The sequence below is a fragment of the Phalacrocorax aristotelis genome, chromosome 3, assembly GCF_949628215.1.
Source record: "Phalacrocorax aristotelis chromosome 3, bGulAri2.1, whole genome shotgun sequence".
Taxonomy (NCBI): domain Eukaryota; kingdom Metazoa; phylum Chordata; class Aves; order Suliformes; family Phalacrocoracidae; genus Phalacrocorax; species Phalacrocorax aristotelis.
Genome location: NC_134278.1, coordinates 98,940,649 through 98,959,127, shown reverse-complemented (window position 1 = coordinate 98,959,127; position 18,479 = coordinate 98,940,649). Strand labels below are relative to the sequence as shown.

General features: G+C 40.8%; 1 protein-coding gene across 1 annotated transcript in view; it reads left to right on the top strand.

The window, feature by feature from the left end:
* The window catches only part of LOC142055674 (ALK tyrosine kinase receptor-like), a 38,694-nt gene extending 22,980 nt beyond the window's left edge, over nt 1-15,714 (top strand). Inside the window, exons 2-5 of the mRNA XM_075089794.1 lie at nt 4,522-4,653; nt 12,522-12,653; nt 14,135-14,230; nt 15,572-15,714. Coding sequence (XP_074945895.1) covers nt 4,522-4,653; nt 12,522-12,653; nt 14,135-14,230; nt 15,572-15,714 — 503 coding nt within the window. The remainder of the gene's footprint in view (nt 1-4,521; nt 4,654-12,521; nt 12,654-14,134; nt 14,231-15,571) is intronic.
* Nucleotides 15,715-18,479: the final 2,765 nt, after the last annotated feature.

The window sequence follows — 18,479 nt, the reverse complement described above, 5'->3', positions numbered from 1 at the left end:
ATGAAGAGTGAGAAAATGATGTGCCCATCAGAAATGGCAAGTCATAGAAAAATCAATAATCAGAAACTCCTCAGAATTCTCACTGTCCTTTTATAGCTAGACAGCAGCTTTTCTTTGTTTCACACAACTTTTAAATGCTCCACGTACTCCCTTTTTAAATATATCTCAGTCAAGGCCTTGAACTCAAACCAAATGAGGAGCAGATGAAATTGAAAAGTTAATGACAAATACTTGTGGCAAATAAGCATTGTCAGTGGGGTTGCACAATCCGTGATTTTTAGTGGAGGAACATTACACTGCAGCACTAGCCCCTTAGAAAGTATTATTTAAGAGGTGCAATTAAATAATAGGAAAATTTCTCTTTTTCTGAGGGGTACTACATATGAGATAAGCATGGTGGAGTTCCATGGATATGTATTTCTTACTGCATACATGCATTTAAAAATAGATGGTTTTCATCATGTGTGCATATGGGGTCTTGCCCTGAGAACCACTGGAGTCAATGCAGTTGGGTCCAGCCAGACTCTTCAGGGGTATCCCAGAAAGCAGCTGCTTTTTTGTAAAACATGTATGAGGGTGTTCATTCATTCCAGGTCTTTGAAATTTCTGTTCATCTTTTTTTTGCAGAGTAGAAATGACGGGATTTTTTAACAACAACTGAGTACTGTCCTACTAAGCTCTCCTGTTTTAATGTGCTGTGTGGGAGAGCTTCACCTGACTGTTGGTCCCAAAAGCTTTTGGTAGCATTAAAAATTATGGCCTGAGAAGTTGAATTTAACACGTGAAGGTATAATTATGTTCAGCTTGATTAATCCTGCGTGATAATTAGCAGCATAGCCCATTTGCAAGATAAGGGATATCTTGGGAAATGCCTGTAAGAATTTCAGTCTTCCCTCCCTCTTGGCCAGCTGTGGTGGCAGTAAGGTGAAGGTTCCCATTTTGCACTGATCAAACATCACAGTCTTTCTGGCCATGTTTCTCAGAGACAGATAAACCAGCTGTTGCCAGTGCACTTCAATTTCTCTGCTGATCAAGGGAGGGGGGAGGAAAGAAGAGGGAACCCAAGTCAGAGAAAATCTGCTGAGGAGTGAAATACGTCCCCTTTGGCCCCACAGTCTGAACAGTAAGTTGCTACTTATCCTGTGTTAGGCTAAGCCACATGATTTTCCCCTTTCATGCTGAGCTGCTACATGCAAACGTAAGTCCAAAAGCATGGGCAGTCAAGAGCCCAGGCTGTCATTTTTGTCCAGGGTTTGGTACTGGATTTGAACACTGCCAAGGCTGGACTGTGTTCAGAAGTAGGACCTGTGAGGTACAAAGTCAGCACTTGTTCCCCAAGGAGTTGTTTATTTCTCCTTTCAATTTGGAGCCTGAAATGCCATTTGTTTAATGTTGCTGTTTAAATAATGATTTATAAGACTCTAAGCCAGCCGCGGTACAGCTTAATGACTGCTATAATTTATGGATGCCACTGGCTACATAAACACTGCTGTAAATATAAAGGATGTCTCCCACAAATTCTACTTTGATACTTATTTGATACCATTCATTTTCCTTTACTTAAACATCATCTGTGTGTGGGTTGAGGCCACTTGACTTAGTGATCCAGGTCATTGTGGCTAACCTTGCCAGGAGTGATTGGGGCTGGGAAATTTAAAGATCAATTGTCTGTTTTTGTAACAAAATATTTTAATTAAAAATTAAGTTTCCTTGAGCTTGGATGAAAACACCTGCATCAAGTGGCCTGTTAAAAGGGTCGTTTTCATTTGGCCTTTTTTGCTTATCTATTTGTTTTACTAGTTAATCATCTCCTTTATCCAATTCATTTTGCCTTTGTGCACACAGTAAGCAAGCAAACAGGAGACAGGAATAAATCATGTACTGTCAAAGAGCCCAGCCATTGCCCAGGCTGCAGCTTTGCTATTTGTGTTCTCTGACCTATACAAAGAGCATGTATATATGCGTCTAATGCAAATTTGAGCTAATTCAAGCCCTGTCTCCACAGAGATGAATGAGCATGCAAATCTACTGCTTTGTTTTGGAGGAAAAGCTCCTGGAATTGCTTGATGTCTAGTTGCAACGGATGGCTTTTAAATACCACAGCCAGTTGACTTCAGGAGATTTGTGCTCCTGGTCTGCAACAAAGACACCTGGGAAGACAGTAGTTGCTCTTAAATGCCTTGGTTCCATTATAATTAGCGTTAATGCAGTCATGTGCTTGGAAAACTGAGTGTCTTTACAAAGGTAAAATTATTTTGAGTAAACAGAAAAACTCCATTGCCTACGATAACCCTTCTTCTAAATCTCTGCATATCGTATTCCAGTAGCTGCTGGGATGAAACATGAACAGTGCTGAAAAGATTGCCGATAAACTGAGTGGGACATGAAAGTTACTAATAAATGTGGGTGTTTCTTCAAAACCGTCTATGGGGTAATTCAGAGAGATCAAAGTACTTCTGATTTTGAGTAATGTTTTTAAGTATGTTACTAACCTCACGGAAGCGCTCTGGGCCTTGTCTCTTAACTTTTCTTTAGGCGGTTACTTCCAGCAACATGATGCCATATAGGTTCAGTGCATACCCCTAGGAGAAGGGATCACCTACTGAGTTAGCAGAGTCTCTTCTTACTGTTTTCTAGCATCTGTTTGCACACTGACCTCAGCCTGCTGTGACTGGCTTGTGACATGTGAAGAGTTTTGCTTCTGACAAAGGGCAAGCTTTTAGCAATGTCTCTAAGAGTGCATTTTTGCATGGAGCACAGCAAGGCCAAGGAGGATATTTTCTCATTGCCTTAAACCCTTACCAAGGGGCCTGCAGAAACTGTCAGCAACAGCTCCGAGTTACTTGGTCTATTTTTTTCTGCAAAACTCTCCTCTGTAGTCGGCCTTGACCTTGACTGAAATACAAGGGCACTGTGCAGCCTGTATGCGGCAAGCCAGAATTGCTCTAAGGCAGTCAAAAAAATCAAGCTGACAATAACACAGAGCACCCTTTTCAGGAGCTGGGGTCCTTTATTAAAAAGGTTTGGCATGTATTCCCCCCACTCCTGAATTGATTTGTGCTATAAAATAAGCTTGAAGAGAAATAGTGGTTGTTTTCCTACATGCTTCATTAATTTTTAGTTTTGGCAGGCAATATAAATAAAAGTATCAAGTGCACATCTAATTGAATCACCAGTGATTCCCAACTCCCTGTAGTACTAGAGAACATGATGTAGCTGTGCTGTTTAGCAAGCATGGATGAGTTAGGCAAACAATGGCTCACTCTGCCCAGAGGCTTTGGTTTAATCTTCAGCGTTTACCCATTTAATACGAGACAGGGCAGGAACTGTTGGAGTGGGGAATTCACAGCACAGACCTCTTCATACTTCTAGGCTTGCCTTCTAGGAGTAGTGAACTGGAAACACATCTCTGCAGAGAGTCAGGAAGGCTTTGCTGAATTGTATCTGCACCCAGATTTTTGTGGAAGGGGTCCTTGCACTTCTCAAGCTTGGCCTCCTCCATACCTACTGACTGTAGGATGTTGCAAAATTAATCCCTGCCGCCTCCAGGTGGCTGATCTAGAGCATGTGTCTCTTAGGACAAGTCCTTTTTTTTTTTTTTTTTAAGTATCTCACTTGGCTACAATCAAAAGCCTCAGGATGAGAGAATTCCTACAGTAAGGAAAATGATACCCATCAGCCTGGATGATCTCTGACTTCTCAGCTGTCAAAGGGCATCAAATGCCTTCAGAAAAGGATAGTGCTGAGGGACAAGTACTCAAGATAATTTCTGAATGGATGATACTGGCCTCTGATTGTGATGTTCAGTGACCTCATTTCATAAGAGTTGGCTCCTTCCCACATTGCTAGCTGCCTTTTGCTGCTTAGCATAGGTAACATGAATTAGTGATTTTTGTATCTTGGTCGATGTAGTCTGCTGTGGCTCCCTGACTTGAGTGGAGGATGTAGGAGCGGGAGGGGGTATAGAAGAGAAAGAAAACTACAAGCAGAGATAAGGCTGTTTTCTCTCTTGCAGAGAGAATATGACAATGTGATACATCCAAATCATAGGTAATACATGTTGACAGGAGCGTATGATGAAAGCTTGTGTTTTTTCCAAACTATGCAGCCGTGTTATTCCTGAGCTAGACAGAGAGGATATCAGTCTTCAGGACTGTCAGTCTAGCAGTAAATTCACATACAATTCAAATACAATGTCATGCATATTGTGTTGTTCTTGAGAAGTACCACAGAGTAGGCTGCATGATTTCAACCCTCTTTTCAAAGGTCGAGGATGCCTTCCAAGTTAAAACGCCAGAAGCACCTGGGGATGTTAATTTTTCTGTTAGGTGGACCATAAGGTATTTGACACGGTTAAATAGGTCAAATAAAATAAAATCATTACTTTATCAAGTAATTATTGGATTGAGGGGATTTCACAAGGTGTTCTCTCCTTCATTGTTATCCAGGATCCTATGACCTGTTGATTGAGAGGAAGGCAATTCAGTAATCTGAAGTGGGTTTTGTTTTCTTTTTCTCTAGGATCTACTTCTGGCTCAAAAATGGCTCTGGAGGGTTCCTTCAGCTGCTGGAATGGAACAGCAATCAGGCTGGGGCAGGCGTGTGACTTCATCAGGGACTGCGCCGCAGGAGAAGATGAGGGAGATATGTGCAGTGAGTAAATCCAACCCCCCAGGATGCACCCTTCTTTTCCAAAATCACTGAGTGTTTTGAATTTTAATGCCTGAGACTTTAGCACTAATAGGCTAATTCAGTACTATCAAAAGACCAGTATCCTCCATAACACATGCAGTTTCTCAGGATGTCTGCCTGGAGCAGACCATTTGATATGTTCCTGTACTTGCCTGCATTAGTTCTGCAGCAGCTCTTAAAATGCTCCTAGTGCTTCATCTCTTCCAAAGTTCTGATCAAAAATGCAAAGGAAGTAATGCCTGAATAGCTAGATGCCTTACAGAATTAAGAAATGCGTAGTTTGTTAGAGCTTTTAATCAAAATGTAGCACAGCATGTGGCAGAGGGAGAGGAAGGAGGAAGCTTCTAAGATGAAAAATGAGTAGAGCCAGTAGCTTGCCTTTGACCAACTCCTGTGTCTTTGTAATTCCTCTTGTTTTCTGTCCTCTCTTCAGCAGTCTGTAGTCTAATCAAATACAGCAGAAGATAGATAGCAGCCTGAGTTTTCTGAAAACTTGATGTGCCTCGATACTTTGTAATTGTACTGCATAACCTAGATACTTTAGGACCTTCCTTTAACCTTCTTCAGGGAGCCTTATCTCTTTTTCTATACCTCTGCATGTTCTACCTCCAGTGTCTTCCCCTTTGCCAGTCTACAGATAGTTAGAAGCGATGGATTGTCAGCCATGTGGTTATCCAGAGGGCAAATACCTAACAAAAAATCATTGTTGAGAGTTCATAATTTATGTTTAAAGTGTATGTGTCACAGCTGATCTAGCCTATGGACTTTTGTTGACAGAGCTGCCTTGATTTAATATACAAAAAATTTCCCTGACCACAATAAGCAGTACCAGCAAAAGCCTTTGGAATAGAAGAGGCAATTGTTCTCAGTTTAGCTTTCATATGTGACAGCTAGAGCAGAGGAGAATCTGGGTAAGGTAATTCAAACAAGCTGTGTTGATGTAGATGATGTTTTGACTAACAGGCCTTTGCTGTTTCTAGCATAAACTTAACATAAGAGTGATACACAACTTCTAGCAAATTCTAGTTCTTTCCTTCTAACAAAAAAATGAAGTAACAGATTTTATTGGTGTGGAGAACAGTGGTTTGATCATCTAGTAAACTAGTTAAAAGCTTGAAATGATATGCTTCTCCATCATGTTAGATGTTGTTACAATTTGAAATTATCGTCATTAATGACACACGCTCAGTGAACACTAAATTCGTTTTCATAGGAACAATGTCATCACTGCAGACTTGCAGCTCCTTAGAACCAGTAATGCTTCATATTGGTACTATTGAAACCTTCTTTTTGACTAAGGGCTTTACAATAGAGTTCTGTAACCTCATAGTGGTATTTCTATTTTCTTCTACACTTTAATTAAAAAAACCTAGTAAATTACGATAAACAGTGGGTTGAGTGAATTTTCATTTCATTGGAAGTAGAGATATATTATTTGCATCAACTATATGTCCAGATATACTGTTGTGTCTTTCTGCTATAAATGGTTCTGCCTTGTGCGCGAAATTCTGTCTGCACCAGTGGGACAGCAGAGCTCACAAGGTGGAGTTGTACTAATCGTGGGTGTGAACTAAATACCAACATAGGATGGGGCAGGCCCAGATGAACATGCTTACCTGTTATTTTCAAACTCTGGGTGCACCTGTGCCTGGTGTCCCTTTTGTATTCACATACCAGGAGGCTGGCTCTGCTTTTGTCCCTAGCTGCCACCCTATATACCATGGTGAGCCAGGTGGTGAAGTGACCAGTCCGTCTCTCACATACACTGTCCACAGGGGGTGGTTTGGTTGCCTTTGCCCCCTCCACGCAGCATTCATCTGTAGCTATCTGCATAAAGCAGTATAGCACTTACAGATGTGTCAGCAAAGAATGTTCTGCAAATGTAAATGAGAAAATGTAAAAAGCAGAACATATTTAACCACCTGTGTAGGAGAGTGTCATTCCGTAGCTTGAGAAGACAACCACACAACTTGTTTTCAATGACAGGTGCTGGGAATGAGAGTTCTTACTCCCAGCCAAAAGGCCCAAAAAGCACCATCTTCCACCCAAGCAACAAAAAACACTGGCTTGCCTTAGGAAAAACTTGAGTTGTGGGTATGTCTCTTTATCCACTTACAAGCCTGCTCAGTTCTATGGCTGATTTCTGCTTTTGCCTCTTTACTGTGTTGAATATTGTTGGCATAAGACTTCTTACATGAAAAAGAGAAATGATCTGATGTTTTAGATGTCAGTTACATCTGCATGGCAGCCCAACACAAAACATATGTCATCTTTCAGCATTTCAGTTGTCATTTTCCTCCTGAGCAATGTGGATGTTTTCATCAGCTTTTTACAAGTGTGGCAAAAAGGGATTCAGATATATAAAACAGAGAAAGGGGTTTCCCAAATGCTTCTGTTTACACAAAAGAGCTGTCAGGAAAAAGACATAGGCACACTGAAGACTGAGGGGAGAGCTTTTAAAATTACTGTTAACCAAAAGCTTCTATCTTTGAGCTTCAGGGAGATGTTGGGATTTTTTTCCTTTCTCAGTCTTTTAGCTTTGCAGGTACTGATAATTTTTTTTTCTATTTTTTTTCTTCCTATTCATTTGATTTTTGTCCCTTAGCTGGAAAAAAAAATCTTCCTGATGCCAGCTGTTTGTTAACATCTCTTTACTTATTAACGGCCAATGAAATGTCACAGTGCTTGTTCCGCATGCAACCAATTAGTCTATGTAAAGAGTGTAAAATCAGAGAGGGATGACCCCTAGAGAAAAACATATTGCTGTCTGAGTCATAATCAAATATTCTTGCAGGAGCAAAAGGCAGCTTCAAAGATGCAGATGTAGAATTAGATGCCAAACTGTGTTGATCTGGGATCAGACATACAAATTTAACAGACTGATGGAAGTGCCACACTGGAAATTACTTTGCAGAAGCATACTTTGCAGGCGCATGTTAAGACTTCAGATAGTGGTGGTCTTATGTTTTTGCTAGTGAATTTATGCTTTTATGGATTAAAAATTACTGAAAAAAACCCTTCCTCTTATTGTAGTAGAGAATCATATGTAATATAGCCAGTATGGTACAAGACAGAGATGAAAAATCAAATTATTTACTAATATAGATTGGCAGAGCTTTGCTTTACAGAAAGGGAGAATTTGTTTCAGTAGTTTCGTATTTCTCTTTTTAGTTAACAATATCTTGGATTTTGGTTCAGTAATCTTTTGCTGCAGGGCAGCAAGTCTGGGCAAAAATAAAAGTTTTACTGAAAAAAGTGCATAGACTTTTGGATAGTCCAAAATTATTTTACTTTCTCTCTCAAATTCACCAAAAAAATTCAGCCTGGGAAAATATTGGTTAATCAGGTAAAGCATGTTAGGAAAGTAATGGATATATTAAAAAAAAAAAAAGGAATCGAGGTGCTGATAGTATATTTGTTATCTAGAGACCCAGAACTTAGAGGATTCATCCAGGATATGACAAACTCAAGGCTGATTCTTTCTTCTGCCTAAGTGAATTTGAACATATATTTCCTATTTCCATGGAGAGTTTCCAAGACTGGCCTGGAGTTCTGGTCTAGTTCAGAAGAAAAAGGGTTACTCAAGTCTCTGCTGTGGTTGCTCTTCCACATTTTATAAATTTTACCTGGAATAGGGATTGAAACTAATGTCCTCCATCCTTCAAATAAATTTCGTAACCACTGGGTTATAGGGTAGTTTTCACTCTTTGCCTCATTGAATATTTAAAGATGTTAAACACATTGCCAGGTGAGATAATGAAGACTAGTCTCTGATTCATGAAAGGAGTAACTCAGGCGGTGCTAGGTGGTTGGTGGAGTGCATGCACACATCTGTCAAAAGACCAGATGGCATCAGAATAGGAACCTATAAAGGTTGAATTTGTGATAACATGAGCAAGTGACCAAAAAAGCATAGATAATTAATTCTACAGGGGGCAGTTTACTTTCCAGGCAAAAATTCATGAAGAAACCACTGGATTCATTTATGTCCTAGTGATAGATGCAGCCCAGCAGTGTCTCCCCGCAAGCGAAATGACGAAGTAGCAGCCTATTGCTATGCAGTGCTCTCTTAAGTTTCCTGTCTTGCAGACACTAATCCTTTTGCTTCTTTCTTGATCAAATGCTGTACCTCTAGCAACAAATTATAACCCCTGGCAGTTCTGAACTTAGCAAAGCCTTCTGGCATTAGAGGATAACACTTTGTTGACTGTGTTGAAAAGTATTTTCCCTTTTTATGCGTCATTTCTGGTAGAATGTGGCAGATCAACTTTGCTAGCATAGAGGCAGCCATTGAAACAAACTCATGTTTAAGATTCATGTGCTTCTTTTAAGTTCTTTGAGTAGATAATCTTTTTTGTCTTCTGAGATTTCCTCCTACTTTTGGTAAAGGTCCATACATACCAGAGTAGACTTTATGCTTCTGTCTTTTATAATATATGTCTGGAATTTCACCAGAAAGATTAAACTATAGTACCTGGTTGATTTACACCTAGTTTTGAATCAAAAGCATGCTCCATCCACTTCATAAATTATGCTAGTTGCTAATTTTTCTTGCTATTGAAGGATGAAAAGTCTGCATTAAAGTTTAAAAAACCTTGAACTTAATTACCTTTGAAGCAAAATCTAAATCATTCTGAAGGCTTGAAAATATTTGGTTAGGAACACGTTTAACACCCTACAGTTTTTCTCTACTTCATCACTCAAATAAAAACAGAGGCTCTTACGTTCTCACAGTGCTCCAGTCTCACTGGATTACTCTACTCTCCACCCCATATCCACAAGCTGCATCTTAACCTTACTGAAATCTAAATTTTTTGAGGTTTCTGTCACTAATGATAATACCCAACGTGGTAAGTTGCAATAGGTGTAACTCCTGCCCCCACATTTACTTGATTTTCCAATTAAGTCAGATTAGCTTTTCCTCATCAGTGCAGTGTCTGCGCTAATGTGAGTTTGAATTATTCAGAAAATTGGGAAGTACATGTCGACAGAAAAGTACTAGCCAAAGAGCTCTTTGTGGAGTAGCAATATGTGGAACCGTAGGTGCTGTATGTGTTCAAAGTAAGAAAGAGCAGCAGAGAAAATGCATCCAGTGCATAGGACATCTGAAAATTCATAAAAAATTAATTTGTGGAGGAGGAATGAAATTTTCTGGGAAATGAATAGCTTCTTATTTATTCCCTTACTTGTTCATCGACAGTGAGCTTTTTCTGGCCTCCAGGCAGGGATTGCTACTTAGACGACTCCTCCTGCTGCTCTGACTTGTTTACATCATCCTAGATAGCGTATGGCCGTGAAATGAATTCAGTTGGACACCAAGCCAAGCTGTTTCAGTAGGAATTCAGGACACGTTATAATTTGTCATTTTCTTTGGAACCTAGCCTCGGGCTGTGCAATGAAATATAATCGAGTTCTGTAGAGGGGTAAAACACAAGGAAGCAACTCTTTGCTTAACAGCTCCACATTTAAAGATTAGGCTGAATGAATTTGGAGATTTTTAAAATGAAAAACTTGAAAAAGCCTTAACTCCAGTACAGGTTTTGATCTTTTCATAACAAATTTGGGTGCTTGTGGGAAAATAACAGTAAAACATGGCTGTCACCTCCATGTCAGGTTCCAGGTTCCAATAAAAAAGCCACACATGTAAGATTTGTTTCAGTTTCCTCTGTGAAGTGAGTTGTGATTCAGGCTCCTAGAAAATGAAGTACTCATGGTCTAGACACTGCAGTTGTAGTGTTCCCCAGCTGTGTTCTCAGGGTAGGCCAAGAAGTAGGTGAATGTGTCACTGACAGTGATTTGCCTTTTGAGGTGTGAGTTACAGCTGAGGCCCTGTGAGCAGGTATTTAATTGACCTGCAATCTTAGCCAGGGAGTTCTGCTGATATTTAAACATTTTGAATGATCTGGGGTTTGGATACTGGTGCCTCACTTCATAAACAGAAAATTTCAGAGGGAAAAATTCCTAATAATCACGACAAAATCTGAGTTCAGGAGCCTCCTCTTCTCATAGAGGAACTAATGAAATTGCCACTATCACATGACCAGCACATCCTTTTGCTATGGGAGCTTGTGGTCTATCCTATATTTTGTAAGTGAAGACATATTTACTCGGATTTTGACAAGCAGTTGAAAGGAAAATCTAATTTCCTGGTTATGGGGATTTATAATGTGCTTACACATAAAATTTTTTTTTTTTTTTTAAACAGATTTCTCATTTTACTTTCTTTCAAAAAAAAAAAAAAGACCCACAATAAAAAACGCAGATATTTTTAGGGGAAGTTTAGGGGAACAGGGAAGGAGAAAACAAATATCGGCTAAACTGGTTTTTACTACAGATTTGAGTACACAGAGGTGTAAGAAACTTTGAGAAGTTAGGAATATCATCATCCCTTTTATGGCTATATCTGTTCATCACGGCAGTTTTTCTGGTTTATTGGAAAAGGGACCATCCCCACTGAACAAGTGCGTTCAGGGGCTTTGTACTGTCAGCCCCAAGGACTGGTTAGTCTGTGTAGCAGGGTAAAATGACTCGTTGCTCTTCTTTACTTTTCTTCTGGCATCTTTAATGCCTAATGAAACTCTGTATTAAAAGGGCACCTTTCTGTGCCAGGCTAGCTTTGTGCTTTACCTTTTTGTCCCCATAAAATCCTAGTTTGTGCCCTTTTACTACTGAGAAGCCTTCTGGTACCTGGCAGAGTTGTCAGCTGCACTCTGTGTGCAGAATCTCTATTAAGGATCATTAGTGATTCACTAGAAGTGAAAATCATGTTATAGTTGTTGTAATTTTTACACAGCATTTTACAAAGTCTGTTTTCTGCTGAGGTTACTTAATAAGTACAGAGTCTGTCCTCATGTTGAAGACAAGAAATACAATGGTAGAACCAGACAACAGTAGAATTTAGAGACACAGTGAGTGTTTATTGAGGATGAAGGGAAAAATTATTTAATGAGTTTTGAAGGAGATTTGTGGTCAAGCAGAGGATGTTCACCTATGGCATTATAATTGTATGGTTGAGGACAAGAGGAGCAGTGCTTTGCACCCTTTGTAAGAAAAATTTGCAATGTACGTAAAGAAGGAGGTGAAGAAGGCATGAAGTTACTTTCTGCATTGAATGACATGACTATTACTTTAAAACTCATTAATTTAAAGGCAAAAAGCTAATGTATCTTATTGTTTGGAGCTGGAAACTTGCCTGAAAACCCAAACCAGTGACAGAATGAGTGGGCTTCAAAGCCTGAAAGTATGCCTTAAAATAAACTATCCTCTTTTCTTCCATTCATCTCAGCAAACAGATCCACAGGTGCAAAAACTGAAGCACAAAACAATTCAGAGCTTTACCTGAGATCACATCAGTGCTCACAGCAAGAACAGATCTCATTGCTGAGCTGGGCTGACTAGAGACTGTAAGGGAGGGGAATCATCTTAGGATCTTACCCCTCTTGAAGATTTTCCTCCATGGGGCTGCAGAGGCAGTGGTTACAAAAGCCATCTCCAGGGTGTAACCTTGAGTGGGTTTATACCTGTGGAGCTGTAGAGGCCAGGTATTTAGGAGATTCCATAGTGTACACTGAGATGTGTCCTTTCACTCAGATGTATCACAGTGTGGGGGGAGTCACCTAGTCACAGTTTGAGGGTTGTTCCCCTTGCCACCGCCCTCCCCATGGTCAGGCACGCGCATGACTACGGACAACAGGACTGAGTAGCCGTGGGGGTGCCCGCATGCCCTGACCAACCCAGTCAGAATAGTCACTGCAACCTTCTCTGTGTGCCCAGGAGTCTCCAGCTCACCTGGGTTCTTCTGTATGTGTGTGTGTCTTTCCCTCTTGCAGAAAATCTTCCCTCTGGCTTTTACTGTTCATTTGAAGAAGGAGACTGTGGCTGGATGCAGGGCTCTTCTGTGTCCCATCCTTCTCCATGGCAGATTGGAAGTCCGGAGCACAACCGTTTTCCTTCAATAGAAGGTGTGTGAGAATAAATAGTAAGTGCAAAGAATGAACAGCAGAGAGCAAAAAAAGATACACGAATGGTGGGGAGGGGGAATAAAACACAAGGCACTTTTTCCTATGTACTTACGTATTCAGCCTCCAGTGAAACAAAAGCCATCTTTCCACTTTAAGTGCTTTGAGCAAAGGACTGTCCTGCTCACTTTCTTTCTTGAGAGTATAGACTGGTACTTCAGGTCTCCACCGCTGATGCCAGACACTAATCTTGATGCTTTCTAAACAACTTCACACCAAGTATTCATCTACATGACCCTCCTCCATAGTGATCTGATTTTTTCTTTCAGATTTTCCTATTTACTTCCTCTGTTCTGCTTCCTTTTCCCCCTTCTCATTCCCTGTTTTTTTTCTTATCTTTGCTCCATTGTCCCTGGAGTTTCACTTCTATGTATAATTACTCTATACTTGGTTCCTCTAGCCAAATCCCAGTAGTTCATTTTTAATCCTTCTCGTACAAACCATTGAAGGTTTATATCTTGGGCATTGAACTGGTGGAGTTTTTGAACCATTGAAATGCTGGTTGAGTTTTGGCAAACAGGCTACCTGCCAGAATAAACCTTTTCCTCATGCAATAATGTCAATCACTGGAGGCCTTTATTGCTGAAGCCCAGAGCATCTAAAGGGATACAGTAATAACAGCAGTGTTAACAGTGTATAATCCCAACATTGCTTTAGAAAGTTAGATCCAGATTTAAACATGAAGAGTAAGATTCTCTACTTTTCTGTGAATTGGTATAAGCTACAGTGCATTTATGCCATCTGATGGCTCAGCCCACAGTGATGGAAACATAGGTAAACATGAAGGTAAAGGGCCAGAAAGAGCGCACATGGGGAGCTGGCTATAAAGTGCTGCTGATTCGTGATTTGTCTATGCTGTAGAGGCAATTTCACTGAAAGCCCAAATAACTGGGCTGTAAGCAGTGGCACCCTCCTGAGCTGGAGGGCAGGGTTGAAACAGTGCAAATACACACCTTTTCTTGCAGAGCTCCCAAGAAAAAACCTTAGTGTTACTACTGTTCTTGTTCCTCTTGTTACAACAAATGATTAAAGGAGCAAAGAGGCCTCCAGCTGCATTAATATTACCGTGGTGGTATTTTGCCATAGTTCTATTTTGTTTTGGGATTGGCCAAGATAATATTCTCTTCCAAGTTACTTTTTGTTCATAAAAGATAAATTTTGTTATTCAGCCTTGCAAGGAGGATGAATCTGAAGTCACAGAGAAACAGAAGATAGCTGTAGGGGGAAGGTAGACAGGCTTCTTAAATGTATTTCCTGAGTATGTTTGTTGGGTGAAGTCGAATCCTTAATAAATTGAAAAAGCCTTCTGCTCTCTGGCATTCTCCTGTAGGAGTCAGCTAACATAGGTTCTGGGGAAGTTTCACAAACCCTGAAACCAATAGGTGAGTGCTGCAGTTTGACTTTGTTCCTGCTCTTTTATCCAGGTTATGCACTCCTCCTTAACACCAGCAAAGCACCAGCAGCAGCAAACACTGTCATGACCAGCACTGCATTTCCAGCTCCTTTGAGGAACTCCCCCTGTGAGGCAAGTTCTAATGTTCTCTTTTCTTTTGCAGTTTACAGAGCTTTTTTTATGTGTGTGACTCTGGATTTCAAATATAGGCGGTATGTCAGTAAGCACAGCAACCACTTTCTTTGATGGCTTATCTATAAAATGTACTTATTTAATGCCTCAATGTTTGGGGGAAAGAAATAGTTAGCTGCTTAAAATGCCACAAAATCTGCTCTGAAAAGCTTGGTATATCTTGTCCTTATTGTATGGCCTCACGTGATGTATTACAACCTTCATTATTAGGTGTATATGCTGTAAGTGTAGGGCAGCTGGCATTACATAAACACAAAGAGGGAGAAGCTTACTGCATGAACAAACATTGTATTTGCAAGACTGAGGAAAGAACAGGCTTCAGGACTGCCCCTGAGTTGCTCAGAAAATACAGTGCATGCTTTCTCTAGCACAGCTGGGATTTGAGCTGGCAGGTCTTCATCATGCTGCACCTCAAAACTACCAATCTTCATGTAGTCCTTTTTCATAGGTGTGCTGAAGTTAACAGCAGCAGAGATAAATTCATGTAGAATGGAACCAGGTTCTTATTCAAGCAGAAAAGCTGTTGACAGTTGTAAGACGTCAACTTAAGAAAGTATATCAAGGCTTGCCAGCCCTGCACAAATGGTTGTTATTTCTGAGTCAGTTGTACTTAACCCTTAAACTGCAGATTACAGAAAGATGACCTATTTGCATCTTTTTGGTCAAGTCCATAGCTTTACAGATTATATTAACACTGATAGGATTTATTAATGACTTAAAACTTTGAACCATGGCTAGTGACTTAGAGCATTTCACATCTTGAATGGTCCCCCTGAAGTGTCACTCGAGATCCTGGAGCAAAGGGATTTGGGAAAATTGACCCTAACAAAAGAGTTTGGTGTTTGCTGGTTGAGCAATGAACAAACAAAAGAATCTGGTTCCCCCTGTTTCACTGACCTTAAAATGCAGAAAGGACAAGAAGGGATGCATTAGAAAGTTTTCTGGAATGAAAGTACATAGAAGGTGGTGCTTCTTTGGCTTAAAGTTTGGTTTGGTTTGCTTCTGTTGGATATCTCAGTTCAGATCGCAAAGCACAGCTGGTTTTGCTCTCTTGATATATTCATGTCCTTCTTCTTTAGGAAATATGTTCTACCTTGTTTTTTTTCCCTTCTGTGACAAAGGCATATGCAGGTTTGTATACAGGTTCTGAATATTTTAAGACCTTGTTCTGCCATGGACTATCAAGAGCAAGTGTTTTTCATAATCCACCTGACACTGGAATCAGAGTGAATGATTTCCCAATATGTGTATATTTTTTTTCTTGTGTATACAACAGTGCAAATAATTAAAGTTGCCGTTGGGGGACAAGCTGCCATGTATTTCATCTGCTCACATGCCATCCCACCTCCGTCACTCCCCTTGGCACTTAAAAGGCATCCGGATGCATCCAGCATTGCAGCTGTCGGTAATAAAGAGTGAAGGAGTTTGGCAAGGGTTTTGTCTCTTGCCTTTTCATACAGTGTAAAAGCTTCTTCTCAATGAGCCCCTGGTGGTTTGAAATTCTATTTCACTGGAACAATCTGTCTGTGAGCAGAATAATTTAATTCCACTTTTCAGCACAACACAAGAGGAGAAAGGAGATATTCCCCCCCTACACACTTATTCTGCCAATAGGTGCCAACAAACTTCCTTATAGTGAAATTATAGTCAGAAAAGAGGTTGTGAAAATATCATAACATTGTCCTGTATTTATTCACCCTCAATCACTTCCTGATTGAACTGGCTCAAGTTCAGACACTAAAAGATGAGTTTTCTTCTACCTGTCACTGCTGACAGCTCCACCTGGCATCTCACAACCAGGACAGATTCTCTGGCAACTGAAATCCCACTGACAAAACTCAGTCATGATTCATGTGGCAAAGGGATCTCAGCAAGTGTGTGTGAATTAGACCCATTTATTTTTCCACAGTCAGAGCAAGCCATAAACCTGCCCTCCCTCTTGTATTTGATCCAGCTCACGTGGTCCTTTAGATATCTGTTTGCTCTCCTTGCATGTTCACTTACCTAGTGGCTAGTTCTTACAGCTGATTCCAGTACCCCAGAGAAATTTGGCTCAGATTCACACCCTGCACCAATATATATTAATAAAGGAGGCTGTCCTTAAGCCTGTCATTTAACATCCTTCCTCCTCATTGTATGCCATGTCTACCCCAGTATTGACATGCCTAGCTCAGCTGAACTACTGGGGATGAGACTGAATGTGCTGCCCTGGGTGAGTGGAGCTTAGCACTGCTCTGTGCTGCAAGCCATGAGTACTACAAGGAGGCCAGCAGACACCCCCTGTTTGCTGATCTTGACTCCTCTCTCTTCTCTCCCTGCTATATGAAAGGTCTGGGGTACTACTAGACCCACTGATTACTGAAGCTACTGTTTTTTTCCCCTTATCCTTTAATTTGCTTTTATTTTAGTCAGTCATATTAGACAATTATACCCACTACAGCAAATGCTGACACCCTGCTTTTTAGCCTGAAGGTGTACATAGAAATTAATTACTTCATCCTCAGTGTGAGGAGCATTACCTGCTGCAGTACTGTTTACCAGGTTTGAGGATTCTTGGTTTTGGCCAGAATGCCCATGGAACCAGGACTCAATGCTGATAAGGAAACAGTCAAGCAGTCCACAGTGGGTGCCAGCCACAAAAAGTTTGCTAATGCTTCAGGCTTGTTTTTTCTCCCTCAGCCTGGATGTTTAATCTTCCACTGTGATAGACTCTTCCACTGGAGATGACTAAACAGTCTGAGAAAATGACTGCTAACAACCCTGGAGAGTTGAGGGGTAGCCTGGTCTAAATGCCTTCCCTGCTGAGGTTGTGGGCAGCTATTTGCAGTAGTGCTGACACTAGCATTTGGGGACTCCAGATCCTGGATGATCTTTGGCATATGTGTTGCTGCTAAGTGCAGGACAAGCATGACCCTCCATCTTTGTGCTCTCCCTGGCTTGAGGCTGGTCACCAGGAGAGGGCTGGGGTGCTTGCAGGATGTGTTCCCCTAGCATTTCCCATGCCCCATGGGAGGTTTCTCGTTAACTCAGAAAGGGAAAGATCAGACTGACCTACTCTGTATTGCCCCACATGCATCAAAACAGGGTAAAAGTGCAGGCAGGAGATACAGTAATAAACACAATCTGTACTTTCCCACATATGTTTGGGATTGGCCCTAATGTGCCTTGCACTTTCTGTAGAGCTTTGTATTGTACTTCACTCCTACTTGTTTTGAGCAGCTTTACATTTTCATTTTCTTTGTTCTTCAGTGCTTTTGGCAGGTCAGATCAGTTAGTTTGTGATGCTGCCTTTTGTTCTTGGTTCATTTAGTTTTTCTCTTTCTTTTTGTTTTATTAAATCTTGGCTAGAGTACCCTGGCTTCAAAGGATCTCCCTTGTTTGCAGTCCAGACAGTCTTTGTTATCTTTTTCATGTCAGACACTCAGTAGAGTCCTTTGCCTATTGACCCCATTAACTGTGTGTTTAAAACCCAATATATGTGGTAGAGGGAAACTGTGGTACTTCTGTTAAATCCTGGGGGAATGCAGGAAGTGGTACACGTAGTCCATGAAGAGATGTTCCATTACCCTGAAGTAGCCAGAAAAGGGAGACACACAAAAAAGAAAAAAAAAGCTTTGGAAATGCTTGAGGAACCAAACTGAGTCACAGTAATCAAGAGTGGAAACCTTCTAACCCACATGTAAAAGTTCATTGGAAACAAAGCACATGCAACTGAGAATAGAAATGCACACAGACTGCAAAGAATCCAAACAGTGGCCTGATTTAGAGGCAGAATTTCAAGAGCTCGAGCAATAAAACACAGCACTATTCATCCCTTCTCTTCACACTGTGATTCCCCTCCTCTGAGTGGGAATCATCTGGCCTGCTCAAGGCTGATGGGGCAAAGAGGATCATGGGGTGGTTAGACGTTTCCTCATTTTGAAGAACAAATCCATCTCTCTGTCATCAGTAGCTGTACTGCTCTCTGGAAACCTAGGAAACCACATTGTAATTAAAGTCCAAGGAAAGTGCTGTCATTTCAGACACCACTCACGGCAAAACTAAATTGCTTTGCCATAGTTGATAGCCTGTAGGTCCAGACTATAACGGTAACCTACTTCTCAGTATTTTGCAAAGAAGTCAGAGGGCTGCCACAAGAGTGTTTCAGGTGTCCAGGGAGTGCTCATCTTCATGCAGAACCTGGT